The sequence below is a fragment of the Manis javanica genome, chromosome 4 (genome assembly GCF_040802235.1).
Source record: "Manis javanica isolate MJ-LG chromosome 4, MJ_LKY, whole genome shotgun sequence".
NCBI classification, from domain to species: Eukaryota; Metazoa; Chordata; class Mammalia; order Pholidota; family Manidae; genus Manis; species Manis javanica.
In genome coordinates this window covers 167,907,035-167,923,648 of record NC_133159.1, presented here as the reverse complement: position 1 = coordinate 167,923,648, position 16,614 = coordinate 167,907,035, and the positions used below count along the sequence as shown (strand labels likewise).

At 42.5% G+C, this 16,614-nt stretch overlaps 1 protein-coding gene across 10 annotated transcripts in view; it reads right to left on the bottom strand.

Annotated features, from left to right (window-relative positions):
• Positions 1-16,614, bottom strand: part of GOSR2 (golgi SNAP receptor complex member 2) — a 34,582-nt gene that overhangs the window by 16,752 nt on the left and 1,216 nt on the right. For 2 of the 10 annotated variants that reach the window (XR_012130817.1, XM_073235728.1), the window contains exons 2-6: positions 10,996-11,056; positions 9,424-9,557; positions 8,462-8,594; positions 5,945-6,085; positions 2,746-2,851 (exon numbers count right to left, since the gene is read on the bottom strand). Coding sequence is in view for 6 of the 10 variants with exons in the window: in XM_073235728.1 (XP_073091829.1) it covers positions 2,746-2,851; positions 5,945-6,085; positions 8,462-8,594; positions 9,424-9,557; positions 10,996-11,056 (575 nt within the window). In the remaining 4 variants the exon portion in view is untranslated. Of the gene's footprint in view, positions 1-60; positions 2,852-5,944; positions 6,086-8,461; positions 8,595-9,423; positions 9,558-10,995; positions 11,061-16,614 lie in introns of those variants that run through there. The other 8 variants (XM_017647492.3, XR_012130818.1, XR_012130819.1 and 5 more) reach the window with 8 other exon arrangements.

Sequence of the window (16,614 nt, the reverse complement as noted above, 5' to 3'; positions counted from 1 at the left end):
GAAACATAAAAAAAGGGGATATTAATTATAACAATGAATGTCAAATTCCTTTGCAAAATATAATTTTGTAAATAAAATAAATATCAAGTTTATTCAACTGATGTATTTCAAAAACAATGGGGGTAAACCCAAATCTGCAAATCAAATCCACTTAAATTCATTATAGCAAAGGACTTAGGAAAAAACCCAGCAGTAAAGCCTTCTATTAAACTAAGATTCTCCTACTTAGTCTTTGAATTTGGTTTCTTAAGATGGTCACACCTGGAGTTAACTTTGGTGGAATGAAGATATTCTCAAGTACCCTGCCAGCCGCCTGACTTAAAACTATAATAGACACACCAAAATCCTGTACAAGGTCGCAGAAACTGTCTACTGGAGATTCTTGCACCAGCCTGACGGAAAGATTCCCCCTAAGTCCACTAGATGGTGCTCTTTCCCTGGTCTGGGACCCTTCCCTACACTCTGGGGACTATTTGACAAGAGCCAGTTAGTCCAAGGAGAGTCTCAGGAGGCACGAAAAACCCAACGTGCAGGAGGGTAGGAAGTCTTGGAATGACATGTTGTCCTAGTGCCCTTGGGTTTCCACACTGGCTGCTGTTCCCTAGCCATGGGTGTGAAGACCCACAAAACGCCTCCACAGTTTTTATCAGAAAGCAGGGAGAATGGCTCTCAAGGTGCAGGACAAAGGCCTTACTTCTGGTTCATCAAGGCCGACTATCCCTATAAAGGCAGGCTTGGAAACACAATGGTACACACTACAAATACCAATCACCTCAGCCAATGGAGGGCGGTAGGGACAGAGTTCCCAGCTCCCAGAGTTCAAGTCCAAATGGCTTAGTTGCTCCTTGCACACCTTCCTCCAAAGTGTGCTGTCTGGCAGGATCGTAGGTGCCCAGGGGACAGGACAGCCAGGTCTGTGCAGGTTAAAAACCCATTTTATAGACTGCCAAGACACCCGTGCTAGCAGGGTGCTGGGTGTGATGGAAATGTCAAACTGTGCCTTCTGTGCCTTCTCAAAGTTAGATCTAGGTCTGAAGATACCTTGACCCTTCTGTCTACCCTCCCACCCCCCATTTTCACACCGGCAGGGTCCTCAATCCTTTCATGAAGGGGTCGTAGATCTTCCTTCCTTGGAAACCCAGGGCCCTTGTTTAGCCTGAACAGGTAGGAGCAATGGCGACCCCACTGAAGTGTGAAATAAGAACCTAGGAAACTGAAGTTAAAAATTTGTGACGATTCAGGAACATTCACCAAGAAGGGGCCTTGCCACAAATGTGCCTGAAAAGACCAATACTGCTACAGAAACAGGTAGGAGGTAAGGCAGGTAGAATGGAACATACACAGAAATGGGGAAGAAGACAGAAGATAGTCCAAGTGAGAAGCAACAAGGGCAGGAAGCAGGTGGGGCAAGACAATCCAAGGTGGAGTTAATACTGACCAGGTTTCCAGTTCTGGGAAATTTTGAGTGTTACTTTATGTCTTACCATAAGGCTACTGAGCCTAGGGCTGGTAGGGCCTGTGACCGATGAAAAAATAGGCTAACCAGGTCTTTCTGCTCCTTGTAGCAATTGATCACAATAGACAGACTAGCTTTACAGTAAATCCCACAATACACCAGGTATTTGTACAACCTTAATCCAGAAGGAAAAAGGTTCTGGTCCCTGAAAACAGAGTCTCACAAGGACAAAGACGAGGGATGTCTCCAGGGCGGCATCTGTCCATACTGGCTGGGCAGAATGGGGGTTTGGCTGGCAGGTGCTAATATATTCCAGGGAAGGGAAGAGAGTCAAAGAATTGGAGATGCTGAAACTAGAGAAGAGGCTGTCATGGACAAACCACTATCTTTGCTCATAGCTACTTTCTAAGGGGCAACAGCCCACCAGGCTACAATCCTAGAACCTTAAAAGCCAACCAATCTATTACTACTGGAAAAAAAATCAGTGACTAGGACCTTCAGCCTTAAGACTGAACACTCCCAGGGAATAATACTGGCCTCACTTTAGAAAGGAGAAACACCCAACAGCTGTAATGTGGAAAATCTTACTCACTGCCAGCAATAGCGTCAATGCCTCTGTTTCCTCTAGGTAGCTGCTTCCAGGGAAAGGTGACAGTATTAGCAGTTAGTCATCTGAATGTCGTTTGGGGGCAGAGAGGAGGTTAGATAGTGGCAAAAACATGTTAAGTCCATCTATTCTAATGGCGTAGGAAAAAAGGTCTCTTCCCCCACTTCTCTTGGCTTCTGCTCCAGTCTACCCATCAGGAGCCAGACCACCAGGTGATGACCAAGTGTGGATGGTCCTGTCCACAGGGCTCACCACGAAAGCCTCCGGAGCACACACCAGACATGTGAACAAAATCACCACCATTCTTTTCCTCCCCACTTCCTTCTCCAGCCCTTACCCTTACATTACTTCCTCCCCCAGTGAGAGAGAGAGACAGGTACTCTTTCATTTCCTAAGCACCATGCATCTTGGTGGCACTAACTTCCCCCCTCCAAGAGTCACAGAAAACACAGCAGGTTGGAAACTCCCACGAAGTTACAGATCACAATTACTTGCAAGTGGTCTTCACAGTTAAGGTGGGCATACATTTCAGAAGGCAGCCTGAGGGCCGCCTCTCTTTCACGCACACACACTCATACAGGCTCTCACGCAGTGGGCACGTTGCTCAGGTCTTGGGTGTGGCTGGCTCATGTCAGGTACTGTACCGCGAGGAACATGACCACGCAGGTGAGCAGCATCCCACCTATCATAAAGTACTTGTCCTGGAAGGCCCGCTTCTCAATGAGCCGCATCACTGTGTTGGACAAGCCCAGCATGTTGGCAATGTCAAGGATCTTCTTCTGAGTCCCCTAGGACGGACGAGAAGAGAAAGAGTAACAAAAATCATCTTTGCTTTGCCAAGGGTGGGTGAATGTCATTATGAGATTGGGCTTTACTAAACAATAGTCTCCTGGTCATGCCTAAAGCATATAAAAAGCAGCATCAACCAGAAGCAGATCTCATATGATCAAATGACTTTTGATCAAGGTACCAGAGCAAAGCAAGAGAGAAAGAAATGTCTCTTCCACAAATGTGCTGGAACAACTTAACAAATAATAACTATCACATGTATGTACCATACACAGATATGTATCATATACATGTATGTAAAAATGATTCATATTATACATAAAAATTAATTCAAGGTGGATCACAGATTAAACATAGAAGCATCTAGAAAAAAGAAAAAAGCACAGAATACCCAAAAACTGGGAACAATCCAGGTATACATCTACCAAAGGATGGAGAGACAAAGTATACCTGCACATGGGATACTGCTTGGCAATAAAAAAGACCTAATTACCAACATGCAACAATGAGTGAGCATGGAAAACATTCCTGAGAGGAAGAAGCCACACACAAAATAGAAACATGAATATATCTGTATGAAGTTCAATGACCAGCAAAACTAATCTATGGTGAAATGAATCGGAACAATGGCTGCCAGGGGTGAGTGGGGATGGCGGCAGACTGACAGGGGGAGGGCGTGAGGGATCATTGCGGGTGATGAAAATGGTCTGCGCCTTGACAGCAGTGTGCATTACAAAGGAATATGCATTCGTCAAAATTCAATGACCAGCACAAGTAAGACTGGTATGCCTACTATCCATACATTATTATTTCAGTAAGAATTTTTAAAATTAGAACATTTTATATATTAAAAAAAGCATCAAAAAACTTTTTCTCAAACCAGTGTGTGTGTACGTGAAACCATCATAAGATTGTATATCAATGATACTTTAACTAAAAAAAGAAAACAAAACCTTTTTCTCTTCTCCCTAGCTCCAAGATCCTTGCTTTGAGATTGCTCGCTTTGTAGAGTAGAAACCTCAGGGATGCTGCTGAGTACAATGTGCGGGTCAATGTCCACGTTTGGGAGGGTTTGAGGTAGGCAAGATGGAAAGACAGAACTATGACGACCTCAAACCCCTTACATAAACATTACCACCTACCACCAAAAACAAAAGGGCATTTGATTCCTAAACCAACAGCCTAAACCACCCACCCAGCCTGCTCTCCTTCTCTGCTTTCTAACTTCCATTTTTAAGCACATTCAATTTCTTGGGAAGTAACAAATATACAGGAATGCTGGGAAGACCCCTACTTGCTTATATACACACCTCCAATTGCATTTGTGTGGATGGCATCTACCTAATGCCCCATATCCATTTTTTAAACTGACAACAGATTAGCGACCAACTGGGAAGAGGCAAGAGCACTGGGAACACCACAAGGCACCATGGCCACGAAATCAAAGCCCGTTCTGCCCAGTGACTAACAAGCCTCACCGAGAGAGAGATCGCTCAAGTCAAACGTGACTAATGACAGAGGGGGGCACAGTCCTGCTTTCCTCAACAGTGATGGTAAAAAACAGACTCTCACTAAAGATTCTGCTTAGCTCTGAAGATGTGGATTAATTCATTACCCTATGAAGTTCAAGTATCAAGCTTCTAAAATCAACTGAAAATTAACACACATTTCAAAGAATGTGCTCATTTTCAACCATGAATTTCCCTAAATCGAGGTCCAGCTCCTCTCAAATTGGTTTAGGCAGAAATGGGGGGACAGTGGGTGAGAGAATCAAGAGACAAAAGAGGCAGCAGTAGGCGTGCGGAAGAAACCGAGTTAGAAACCTCACATTCTAACTCCAACCACCTCACCAGGCTCCCAGCACTTCGCTTCTGGTGACTGTGTAGGGGCACAAGTTGCTTGGACTCCTCCATGATACCAGACTTCAGGAAGAAACTAAATTTGCTTTAGCCATAAGCTCTAACCCCCACTAGGTAGATGTTAGTGCAGGAGAGTCTTCTCCTAAAAGGTTTTAATGTTTTCCTGAGATATGGGAAGGAACCAGCAGTTTTCTAAAGAAAGGGCAGATTAATCACGTATCGGTTTAGATTACGCAGGAGGCCTTTTTGAAAGGGGGGCACCCGTGAAACTGTCAGACACCACACTTCCTGACCATGTAAAGCGCTGCAAACATCAGCAGGAGGTGTCCCTTGCAGCTTGCCTGACCTTCTCCCTGGTAAAGATGGCAGGGGCTATGCAGAAGGGACAGAAGTCCTGCAGAGCTGACAGGCTCAACATGGGCCAACAAAGACTAAGATAAGTTCGCACTTCCGAGGGCCTGTTTCTCACAGCTCAGTGGCTGGGAGTGCTTCGTTCACAGGGGACCACACCCTGATAACAGGCACAGCCTACACCCCATTATCCATCAGGGTTGATACAGGAAATGGGCTGAGGCAGAAACAGCATGACTGACATCAGAAACTGTATAATGTTCCTGCAATCTACTCCCAGGGGTTTGAGTCCCAGCCAATGGGGCAGGGCTTCTAGGAAGACCTGTGACTAAACAGTGAAGAGTCGCCGTGGATGAAAGCCACGTGCTCTAGAAGCTAACTGCTGCTAGCCAACCACTGCAGCCCTAAGACCCCACCGCTGCAGATTCAGTCACGGGGGTAAAAAAGGTCTTGGTTATAAGGCAGTCCACAGTAGAGGCCCTATGAGAAAACACTTGGGAGTGGGGCGCTGAGCACAGCCACGTCCTCCTCCTTGCGAGAGTAGATACTCTGTGGCAGAATTCCTTACTCTGGTACTGGCTCCTCTTGTAGCGATCATTTTCACGCTAAGTTCAGTAAATGGATAGAGACCTAGATACCAACAGATGCCATACCATGGTTCACTGCAAGCACAATAAATACCTACTGGCAAAGGGAATTTGGTTACTTCTGGACTCGACAATTCATCTCCATGAGGAAGAATCCCAAACTCAAGGGCTCTGCCCCATCATCCAAATACCCAATTTGGGAATTCATAATCAAAATGTAAATGCAGGTACCAAACTGTTGGGTGGGCGAGGCCAAACAAGAGACCTTCTCCCTGTCCCCCAGAAGGGTCCCCACCTTCAAGGTCAGTCTCTGGGCCCTTAGTCCCTCCAGAATACTGTGCCCGCCTCCAATGAGGTCATCCATGCCGTGGTGAACTTTCTGGAGGGAGGAGTTAAACTGCAGTGACTCATCCATTGGTATGGTGGTGTCAGAGTCCTGTGAAAGAAATGCAGGCACTTGATTAACTTTGCTTGCTGGCCAGCTCCTGGGGTCCCACTGTGTCTGACTGTTCTGCCTTTTGACCAAGGCCAAGCCAGAAGAACAGCCAGAGGGAATGATGCAAGAATCGGAGGAACCTAACAGAGAAGAAAAAGCAAAGCAAAGATCTGGGGAGGCTTCTGTTCACTGAGGTGAGGAGGAATCTTCCTCAGACCTACCCATCTTCAAATGAGTTCCGCTACACAAGTCTTGTTAATTCCTGCCTCTGTATCATTACCTCCTCGTAGGAATAACACTATTCCTTCGAGAACTCACTGTGCTTCTCCTAAAAGCATTCTCTGACCACTTCTCTAACTCGTAACCTAGCTTGCTCCCAATGTTCCTTTACTTGGCTTCCCCGTAACATAGCATTAAATGTCTGCTTCTGTTCTTTAGGACTTTTATCTGTAGCTTATCCCTCCAATTAGACTGAGACTGACAAAGCACAGGAGAGACTGTGCTTTCTACTGAAGGCCTGATGGCATTCAGGATGGGACTGTCTCCTCAGCAGGCAAGAGGAGTCTTTCAAGAAATGAAGGGAGAAAAAACTAATACTGATCAAGTGCTTTCCACTTCGCATGTTCATTACCCCAAGCTCGCTCAATCCCCACTCTAACCTCACAAGGGAGTTACTGTATTATCTCCATTTTAGAGAGGTGCAGTAACTTGTCCAAGATCACACAGAGCTGGTAAGATGTCCGGCGGGGCATGAATCAGTACTGAGCGCAGAGCCTGCCCTCTTTAGCATCCTGTAGGGAGAAACACCAAGACCAACTCTCGGGCTCTCATTTTACACTGAAAGTAGCCTGTACACAGAAGCAAGTCACAGCTAGCCATAATACTGCTCTCTTTCCTGCCTCCTGCTAATCACAAACTCCTCTGCCAGGCAGTGCTGGTTTTATCACTTTCAATCATCACCAAGAAGTTAGACCACCTTTTTTGTGCTGCTCAACTTCAGATTCATACACAGGTTTTCAATCCCCCCTGCTAATCAGGAGCACCTTAAAGTGTTCTGCATAGAGCTAATGCTCAGTGAGTCAAAAGACTCCAGTGTTTTGAGTGAATCAAGTAGAGACCTCTCTTCATTTACCTGACAAGCATTTACTGAATGCCTCTTACATATAAATCTTTCTTACCTTCCCACCTTAAACAGTATGTTAATAGGCCATTATATCTTAGAATAATGTATTATAGCTCCAGATTGCAAAAGAACAGGGAAGTAGTTCATTCGGTAAGTCAGTTTTCCTTAAGCATCCACTGTGTGCCTACCAAGCTGGTAAGAAACAAAATAATTCTAAGCCATCATCCCTGGCCTTAAAAAGGCTCTGTCGAAAGCCCCCAGAACATCTTTTAGTTCACTACAGTTCACTGTAGTTCAGTGTAGAGTTCATTATACTTTTGAAAGGAAGTTACGCTTACCACTGTATCACCAACACGTCCTCACTACACTTCTGAACTGTTAATCACTGTCCCTTGACTGCTTACTTTAGAGAAACAAAAAATATTCTGAAACACTCAGAGAAATTTACTGCAAGTATGGACACAGCAAAGAGTGTTAAACATCTGCGAAGTGGGAACTGATTTGAATTTGGATGGCAGGCTTAGAAAGCTAAGACCTCTTTAGAAAATGAATCTATTAAAAAAAAAAAAAAAAAACCAAAAACCCCTGAAACCCACCTCATTTGGTGAAATATATTATGCGGGACATGAAAAAAGCAGTTATGTTCTACAGCCATTTGCAGGAAATGATCCTATGGAGACAAAAGGACAGGGCCAAGGGCGCTCTACAAAATCAAACATGCAAACCAACAGGCCACTTTTAAACAGGCTCAAGTCATGCAATCCATCTAAAACAAACGATCTGTTAACAAATTCCTCCAAATTGCTGCTCAGATTAGGAGCAAAAACATTTTAATGCATCTAACACTGGAACCACACACATACATGGCACAATGGCAAGTGCCCGAAGGCAGCTTTGAAGTGCCGCCCTCACTACTAACAGTCTAAGGTCTCATCTGTCTCTATCTGATCAGAAAAACGCTTGTAGCATGAGAAGTTGCACCCTCTACATCGGACCAGTCAAACCAGGTCATTTCCATCTCTGTCCAGCTCCTTCCATTTAACTGTTTCCTCTTCAGGTTTTCATATAAGAAAAAAGATTCCCTGTCCCCGTCTAGTCTCTGTGGTAATGCACAAAGTCTACTGTCGTTTCCAGTTGGCCTCCTCATCAGTCTGCATCAGATAACCCCTAAACACATGAAGCTCAGAGACGTGAGTTCTAGCTCTGACAGGCTGTCAAGTCTCTGCAGCCCCCCACCCAGGCACCGGGCTTACATTAGTGGTGAAGGTGCGAGACAGAAGCTCCTCTCGCTGTCGTTCCTGTTGCTCCCGTGTGTAGCGCCGATGCTGGAAGTTTCTGAGAGCAGTCTGCAAGTGCTGGACATCATACTTTAACTGGTCAACACGACTGGAATTGACAGAGAGAGATTACATTCCAGAAACCCAGAGCGGCATAATTTGAGATGGCCATGCTTTGTATTCAAAAAAGATGTTTCCTTCCTTCCCACTACACCACTCCACACTTTCCCAAAATAATCTGATTTTGATCAGTGATGTCAAAAATAAAGAAATAGCTTATGGTTAAAGAAGGGTTGTAGCACACAAGATTCCAGCAGCTTTACTTAAATATCTGCAGGTCTCTGATTCTGGATGCATGACAGAGAACAGGTGACAGGAAGCAGGGTCAATGACCTCTTCCTGACCTTCTATGGATTACATCGGTCTCCTAGAAGCCCAAGGGCATCTTTGGAGTAAAGTATCAGTGAAGTTTCATAAACTTTTGGGAGCAGGGGTTGGAATAAAGGTGTTGAGGGTGGTTTCACTTTAATTTCATGGGGGCGTATCAAATGTAAGATCAGTATTTCATTATAAATAGACTGATTGAAATGATTAAGAGCAAGACTTCATTTCAACCCAAGAATGTAGTGGGAACCAAAGGGCAGAGTAAAACTCCCAGCTGCATAAGGCTTCAAGTGGCCACAAGTCTGATCAGAAAAACAGTACTGGAGGCAAAATTACCACTGACAGTTGTGAGGTAGGGAGACCCCAGGCTTCTGAGCCACTAACCCCGCAGTCTTTTTATTCTGAGGAAGTCTCACTCGAAGAGAATCATGCCATGTATGGGACTTATCTCTGCACAGTCTCATTTTTCAACATTCAAGCAGATTTTCAGAACACTCAATAGTTTTCCCTGGGAGGAAGCCTGCCCTGCTGGGGCAGGGTACCAGGACACTCACAGTTTGGCATTCTGTCTTTTATTAGGGGGCTCCTTGCTGGACAAAATCTCCAGACGTTCTAGATGGCTGAATATCTGGTCTATGCTTGCTTGGATTTCATTTTCTACTACTGCACAAAAGAAAAAAAAAAACTGCTGAAAAAAAGATAGTAAACTTAGCTTAGATGATTGATAAATCAAACTTTTTTCCATCTCTAATAAACTCAAAAAATGTACTTCAAAAGGAGAAAAATGCACATACTAATGAATCATGTAAACAAATTCAAGTTATACTAAGTGACTCTGTAAATGTTTCATTCATATATATAGCTGTTAGGGCCACAGCAATACCACTTTTTTAAAAAGCTGAAGATAAATCTGTAGAAATAAATTTCCTGCCTTTAGAAAATCAAGTGAACATTTAAAGGTTGTTCAAGTAAATATTTTAAGAAAAATGGCATAGTTCTGATACAGAACGTGGTCTCTTTTCCTGAGATTATTCTCAGATATGAGTTATAAATACCTAGTGAAAAGACTCCTGATTGAATTCCCTATAGTAATGAGGTTAAAAAGAAAGCACAAAGGAGAAAATTAATACATGAAACACAGGGAAGAGCTCCCTTAATGCTTTCCATAAGAATGGGCAGGCTAATGCTGAGTCCCCAAAATAGACCAAATATCAATAGGAAAGGCCCAGGAAAGAATCCACAGAGGTAGAGATATGATAAATACAGTTATTTTCCTTATCCCTTTTGATAAACAGTCAAAATGACCTCTTTTCCATTTCTAATCATGCAACAATGAGATTGTTGGAAAGGCAAACAAAGTTGATAGATAGAAACTAAACTGTGCACCAGAAGAGGCACCCAGACTGCTTCTTACCTCACAAAGAAATGACAGTAAAGACAGCAATGTCACCTTCCTCGGTTAGCCTACAGCCACCAAATACAGTTTAAATGAGAACCACATGAGGCACAGAAACAAGAGCTGTTTTTGAAGGTGCAGAAAGGAGACAGGAGAAAGCAGGAGAAACAGGCATGGAGACAGCCAGGAAGAGATAAGAAGGCAGCTTCAGCAAGGTGTGGGTGACGGGTACGATCGACTCAGAAAAAGACCTTTTCTTATAATAGAAAAGAAACTTCAAAAAGTAAAACACAGCAGTCTTTTCCAAGAAACCACGGTGTGGGAATTAAACTAATTAACACTGCCATTTGTTCCTGAATAATCCTCCTAAAACGCCACAGCTCTCAGCTCAGAAGAAATGACCAATTCCGGTTAAACATCTCTGAATTTTTATGGCACACATTCCTTTAAGGACTAGGTAATTAGATTAAGACAGATGGAGGGCTGCTTCCATTCCCATAGAGCCATGTCAGGTTGAGTGGAGGGGTAATGGGGGATAAGACTTGTAGATTCCAAAGGCCACAAAAGGGAAATCAGTGACTTTGCCATAGGGTTTTTCTGTCTACCCTAACAGCACAACTCATTCCACACTGAATCATTTAGCCCCTGAGGCAGAAATGCAGTCAGGAAACCCAGCCCATTAGCCCCGTGTCAGCAGAGAAAAGACTGGTCTCCACAGTGAATTACTCACAGTGCAAGGACTGCTTGTCGGCTGTCTCCAGGCGTCCCATGTGAGACTGGATCTCGTGGACCTGTCTATCAAAGGGAGAGGGAGGAAATGAGTGAGGCAGGAGTCATCAACAGCACTTCGGTCAGGAAAGACAATTTTTCTGATGCCAACATGTAACTGATTAAAATTGACAGCATCACTGAACTGTGAAGTTTGTATGTGGCACTTGAGGCTACATGGTTTCTGATATTTTGACATTAGTATTAATAATACTGATGGGCCGCATTTATTGAGTGCTTACCGGATCTGAGTCATTGTGTACAGTCAATAACCCTACAAGGAAAGTACTATTATCCTCATTTTATAAATAAGACAGCTGAAGCCCAGAAAGGTTACGTAACTTGTTCAAGGTCACAAAGCAAGTGATAAACCTCAATCTGGAACCAGCCAATCCCAGCTGGGTTCTTTGACCCAATGTGCTGAGCACTGGTCTGTACTAGGGAGAGTCAAAGGACAAGAGAGATATAATCCTTGTCCTTGAGAAACAATGTAATTAGGAACAACAGGCTAGAGAGCCCTGAAAAGTCCCAAGAACCTTTAAGAGAACACTAACACAGGTAAGCGTAAACAAGCAGAAAGCTGAGGAGCGATGCACAGTGGTACCAAGCAAAGGCGAGTAAATAAGAGTAAGCTGGGGCAAGTGTTTTGGAGGAAGGGAGTTCTGAACATCATTTTAAAGAAGGGAGACATGCCTGCTGAAGGAAGATATGAAGAAAATGATATGCCAACATGTCACGTGGATTGCCAGCAGGCTGGCCTGCCTGAAAGAGAGCTGGGGTCAGAGGGGAGAAGGGAAAGAGGCAATTAGCTGGAGAAAACCATCAGAGGAAGGCTCTGAAAGATAGAGATCTCCTGTTTGGTAAACATCTTTCCTTGACAACACAAGCAAATGCCATCTCCTTTGGAAATGCAACCGCTGTACCCTAGACTTCTGCCAGACAACAGGCCCCAGAACACTCTCTGGAGGTGACACAGGGCTTGACCAAGGCCATGCTGAGCCCTTCCTAGCGGTCCTCTAAGATCTCCCCTCAACAACTGTCTCCTGGTGCTTCTGGTCTCCACTTTAGAGCCACACGAAAGGGGCCTGCTGAGCTCTTGTATCATTTCCAACCCTTGAGGGAAAGGTCAGCAACCAGTCTCTACTGCAAGCACTGCAAAGTATGACCCCCAATATGACCAGTGCAAGCCAGGAACCCAAACTTGGTTTCAACTTGTTTCTTGTCTTTCCCAGGGCTTCCCTATGGTCTCTAAACATGACATGTGGCACCAGAAGCAAGGCCAGCTCTCTACTGACTCTCAAGAGTGCTCCCAGGCAAGATCTGCAGCCCTGAGAGATAACCAGAAATCACTACTTAAGAGTCTGAGAGACCAGACAGCTGCCTCAGTAAAGGTAAGTCCAGGTATTTTAGAATGGGGGCATGTGGAGATGGAGCCAGATGTAGGAATGCAGCTTGAAGTAACCAACATCTGGATCAGGCTAACCATGGAAACAACTATAGAGGACTGGAGGGTAATGCTGATGGTGAGGAGAAACGGGACCTTTACTGAAGGCCTGGATGTAGGCAATGAAGATTTCAATGGTAGCCTAACACAGAAAATCTGAGAATTAGTGGCATTATCGTCAGGAATAGGAATATAATAAAAGGTTGTGGGGAGCAAAGAATAACCAAGACAGCTCTTAAGTATGAAAGGGATGACTTGTTCTGCCTGTTACTAAGACTTACTACAAAGCCATAATAATAAAAGCAGTATGATAGTAGTAAAGGGGCAAAGAGACAAACCCTAACCCCGTGACCCAAGTGGAAAGACTAGAAGCCAGAAGCAGTCCTACATATTTGGAGACTTGGTGATATAAATCAGTGGGAAAAGAATGGACTACAATAAATACTGATGGCTCAGTTTGTTATCCATATGGAAAAAAGATACCTCACGTAATACACAATAATAAACTTAAGACGGTCTAAAGTCTAAATGTAAAAAGCAAGGCTTTCAAACTTGCTGAAGAAAATACAGGAGGGCATACTATGACTTCAGGTTAAGGAAGAATTTCTTAAACTAAGCAAAAAACAAAACTACCCTCCAAACCCCAGAAATCACAAAAGAACAGACTGATAAATTTGACTAAATTAAAAAAACAAACTTGTGTTATATGTACCATTAAAAAAAAATAAAAAGACAGACAGAGACAAGAAGTATCTGCAGCAGATAAAAGACTAGTGCCCAGAATACATAAAGAGCAGCTACACATCGATATGAAAAGTCAAACAAAACAATTTTTTTTTAATGGGTAAAGGGCAACTGACCAAGGAAATCCAAATGGTCAATAAGTATATGAAGAAGTACTCAGCTTTCCTAATAATCAGGAAAAAGCAAATAAAAAAGGAGATACCACATTTTTCCCATTAGATTGGCATATTTTAAACTTAAGGACGAGGGATTCATGGTAGGCTAAACAATGGTATCTAAGGGATGGTAGGAAAGTTTCCAATATTCCACCACAGGACTGCTTTTGGCTCTATGTTTTGTCCAGTATTTTAAAATAATCAACTAATGCTTATGAAATTTTCAAAAGTTCTTGCTATAATGAGTGGTGAGGCTACTGTGCCACAAAGCAAGTATCAACATCTTTCATTTAGGCTAAAATACTAAGATGATATTTGTCAGGGATGAAAAGTATTTTGACTTAATGTAAGTGAAATGCACAATACAGAACAGCATTCAATTCTGGGAACTATTTGTCAAAGGAATCCTGTCAAAGGTTTTCCCCAATGGAAGATGAATAGGATGACTGAGAGTTTAGAAGTTAAGTCATGAAGAGGAATGGGTAAAGAGCTAGTGATATTAAAACATTTGGAAAAAGGAAAAAAAATTAAATGGGCAGCTCGTACTCTTCGAACATCTAGAATTGACATATAGGAAGAAGAATGGGTTTGTACTCTGTTTTTGCTCCTTAAGGACCCAGAACCAAAAGGTACAAATTTCAAGATGATAGATTTGTACCTTTTGGGGTGGAGCTCCTGCATGTTGAAACACAGGGTATACAAATTGGTCTTCCTGATCAAAGTGAGTTGGAATGCAAGATCTTGCCAGTCCCTTTAAATTCTTAAATTGAATGAGGAAACTGGGGAGAGATGCTGCCAACACCCACAAAACTGTATGAACCCTATGAACATGCTCTATTTTCTAAGCTAAAATGGATAAACTAAGTTGCAGAGCAACATTATTAACTTTTCCCATGCTTTGAATAAACTAGAAAATGTAACAGCCAACAAATGCAGAGACTTAACCAATCTCTACATTTCACGCTTGAGAGGAAATAAGTGCATACATAAACTGAACTAAGGATTCAGACGACACACTCCAAGCCAGCAAGGAACAGGTGATACACAAATACGATGTGGGAGTGTGGACACCAGAAATGGGGAGTCCCAGCCCTGCCGAGCATGGGGTCCATGGTGGGCTTGGGTGGTAACATAAATAAGCAGAGACCTATTAGCAAGTAAGCAAGAGTCATTGTTGTTGAATTTTTTTAAAAAGGACTGTAGAATATCAAGGAAGATTTTAAAAATAAAATTGCTTTTTAAAAGCCCATGGAACTAGACACCACTAGGCATCCATGCTGCCTTTGATCACTGGGAGCAGGATACAGGGTTTTGGAGTTAAAAGATCTGGGTTGAAGTTCTACTTCCATACGGAGTAGCTGAGGGGCAAAGAACCAATCATTTAACTCCCTCATGCCTCAGTTTCCTCGACTGTAAAGCAGAGTATTATTAATCACAATTACTTAAAGGGTCATAGATTTAAAGGCAGTACAAAACTGCTGGGTAATCTAAACAGCATTATACAAAGGTTTGTTGTTTTTACTTACCTTTTCTTAAAAGTACTGGCGACCCTTGAACAACATGGGTTTGAACTGAGCAGGTCCATTTATACAAGCATTTTTTTTTCCTAAGCAGTGGGAACTATCAGTTTCATTTTCAACTTAGCTCTTGCCTCTACTATAGTTAACCTCTCATCAGAAAGCAAAACTAAAAAAGGAAAAACTGGTCTTGAGATAAGGTAACAGTTTAAAGGTGAAAGTGATTTTCATCAAAATCACCTGGGGAGCTTTTTAAAAATAGAACCTCCTGTGTTCCAGATCTACCAAATCAAAATTACTAGAGATAGTAAGGGCCAGGGCACTGAATGGTCCTGGATTACTTAGGGGACATACAGGGTACCTTTACAACCACTGGGATCTCAAAAACAATAACCTGGCTATTAGTTCCTCTATAAAATTCATAATGCAGTATTATTTAAGTGTAAAATGTTTATTCTGATTTTCACTTTCTTTTCCAATCATTGTTAAGGCAGTGTAAGAGTTTTCAAGATATATGACTTTAAAATGTTCACCTAATGCCAGTGCACTTTCAGGGACATGGCAAGAGATACTACAAATTGGGTTCAAAGTTCCAATAAAACTAATATTTCAGTTACTGTTGTGTCAACTCAGCTACAATAATTAATTTCTGCAATTCTGCAAAAGTAAACTGCTGATGCTCACAGTATTCCATGTGTTCTCTTTTAAAGACAATCACCAGTATTATGGAGCTGCAAAGAGCCTTACAGCTTCACTAGACCAAAATTTTTATAGATGAAGAAAACCAGGACCTCATCCTGGTTCGCTATTTGAGCAGAGAGGTGGACTGTAATGGATTTGCCCTTTCTTAGTAACTTGAGCATGATTTTGTTTCATTCCTTTTCCAACTGACTCACAGGTTTAGTCCCTTCTTATAATTTTTATGAGAATAGGGCTCCCAGTGTAAGAGCAAATTCTTCCACTGTAATACCTCTACAAAGAAGTTCTATATTTTTACCCACACAAACCAAACTTCATCACTAAAGTAAAAAGAAAAAACCCCATAAACTGAGAAAATGAATCAATAAATGGATCATTATCCTCTTATTCCTAATGCTTCAAAGTACTGACTTTTGTTGTGACTTCATTAGAGAGGCAGTTCCCTATTTTATTTCATGGCCAGGCCCTGGGGGTGTGATTTTAAGTGTTTTTATCAGCACCAAATTACACGATAAACTCGAAGAGTTGTTAAAATAGGATGTATAGGTATATAAGCCAAAACCTGAAAACAGAGGTTCAAACAGATATGTGTACACCAATGTTCATAGCAGCATTATTCACAACAGCCAAAAGGTGGAAACAACCCAAGTGTCCATCAACAGATAAATGGATAACAAAATGTGGTATGGATGTACATTTACTTAAGGAGGAGTATTATTCAGCCATAAAAGGGATATCTAATACACGCCATGACATGGACTTTGCAAACAATTACACTAAGTCAAAGAAGCCAACCACAAAAGGACAACAAATACTGAATAGTTTCACTTACATAGGATATCTAGAATAGGCAAATTCAGGGACATAAAGTAGAACAGAGGTTACAAGGGGCCTGGGGGGTAAGAAATGAGGAAGTACTGCTTAATGGGTACATGAGTTTCTGTTTCGGATGCTGAAAAAGTTCTTGAAATGGACAGTGGTAATGATCACACAATATTGTGAATGTACTTAATGTCACTGAA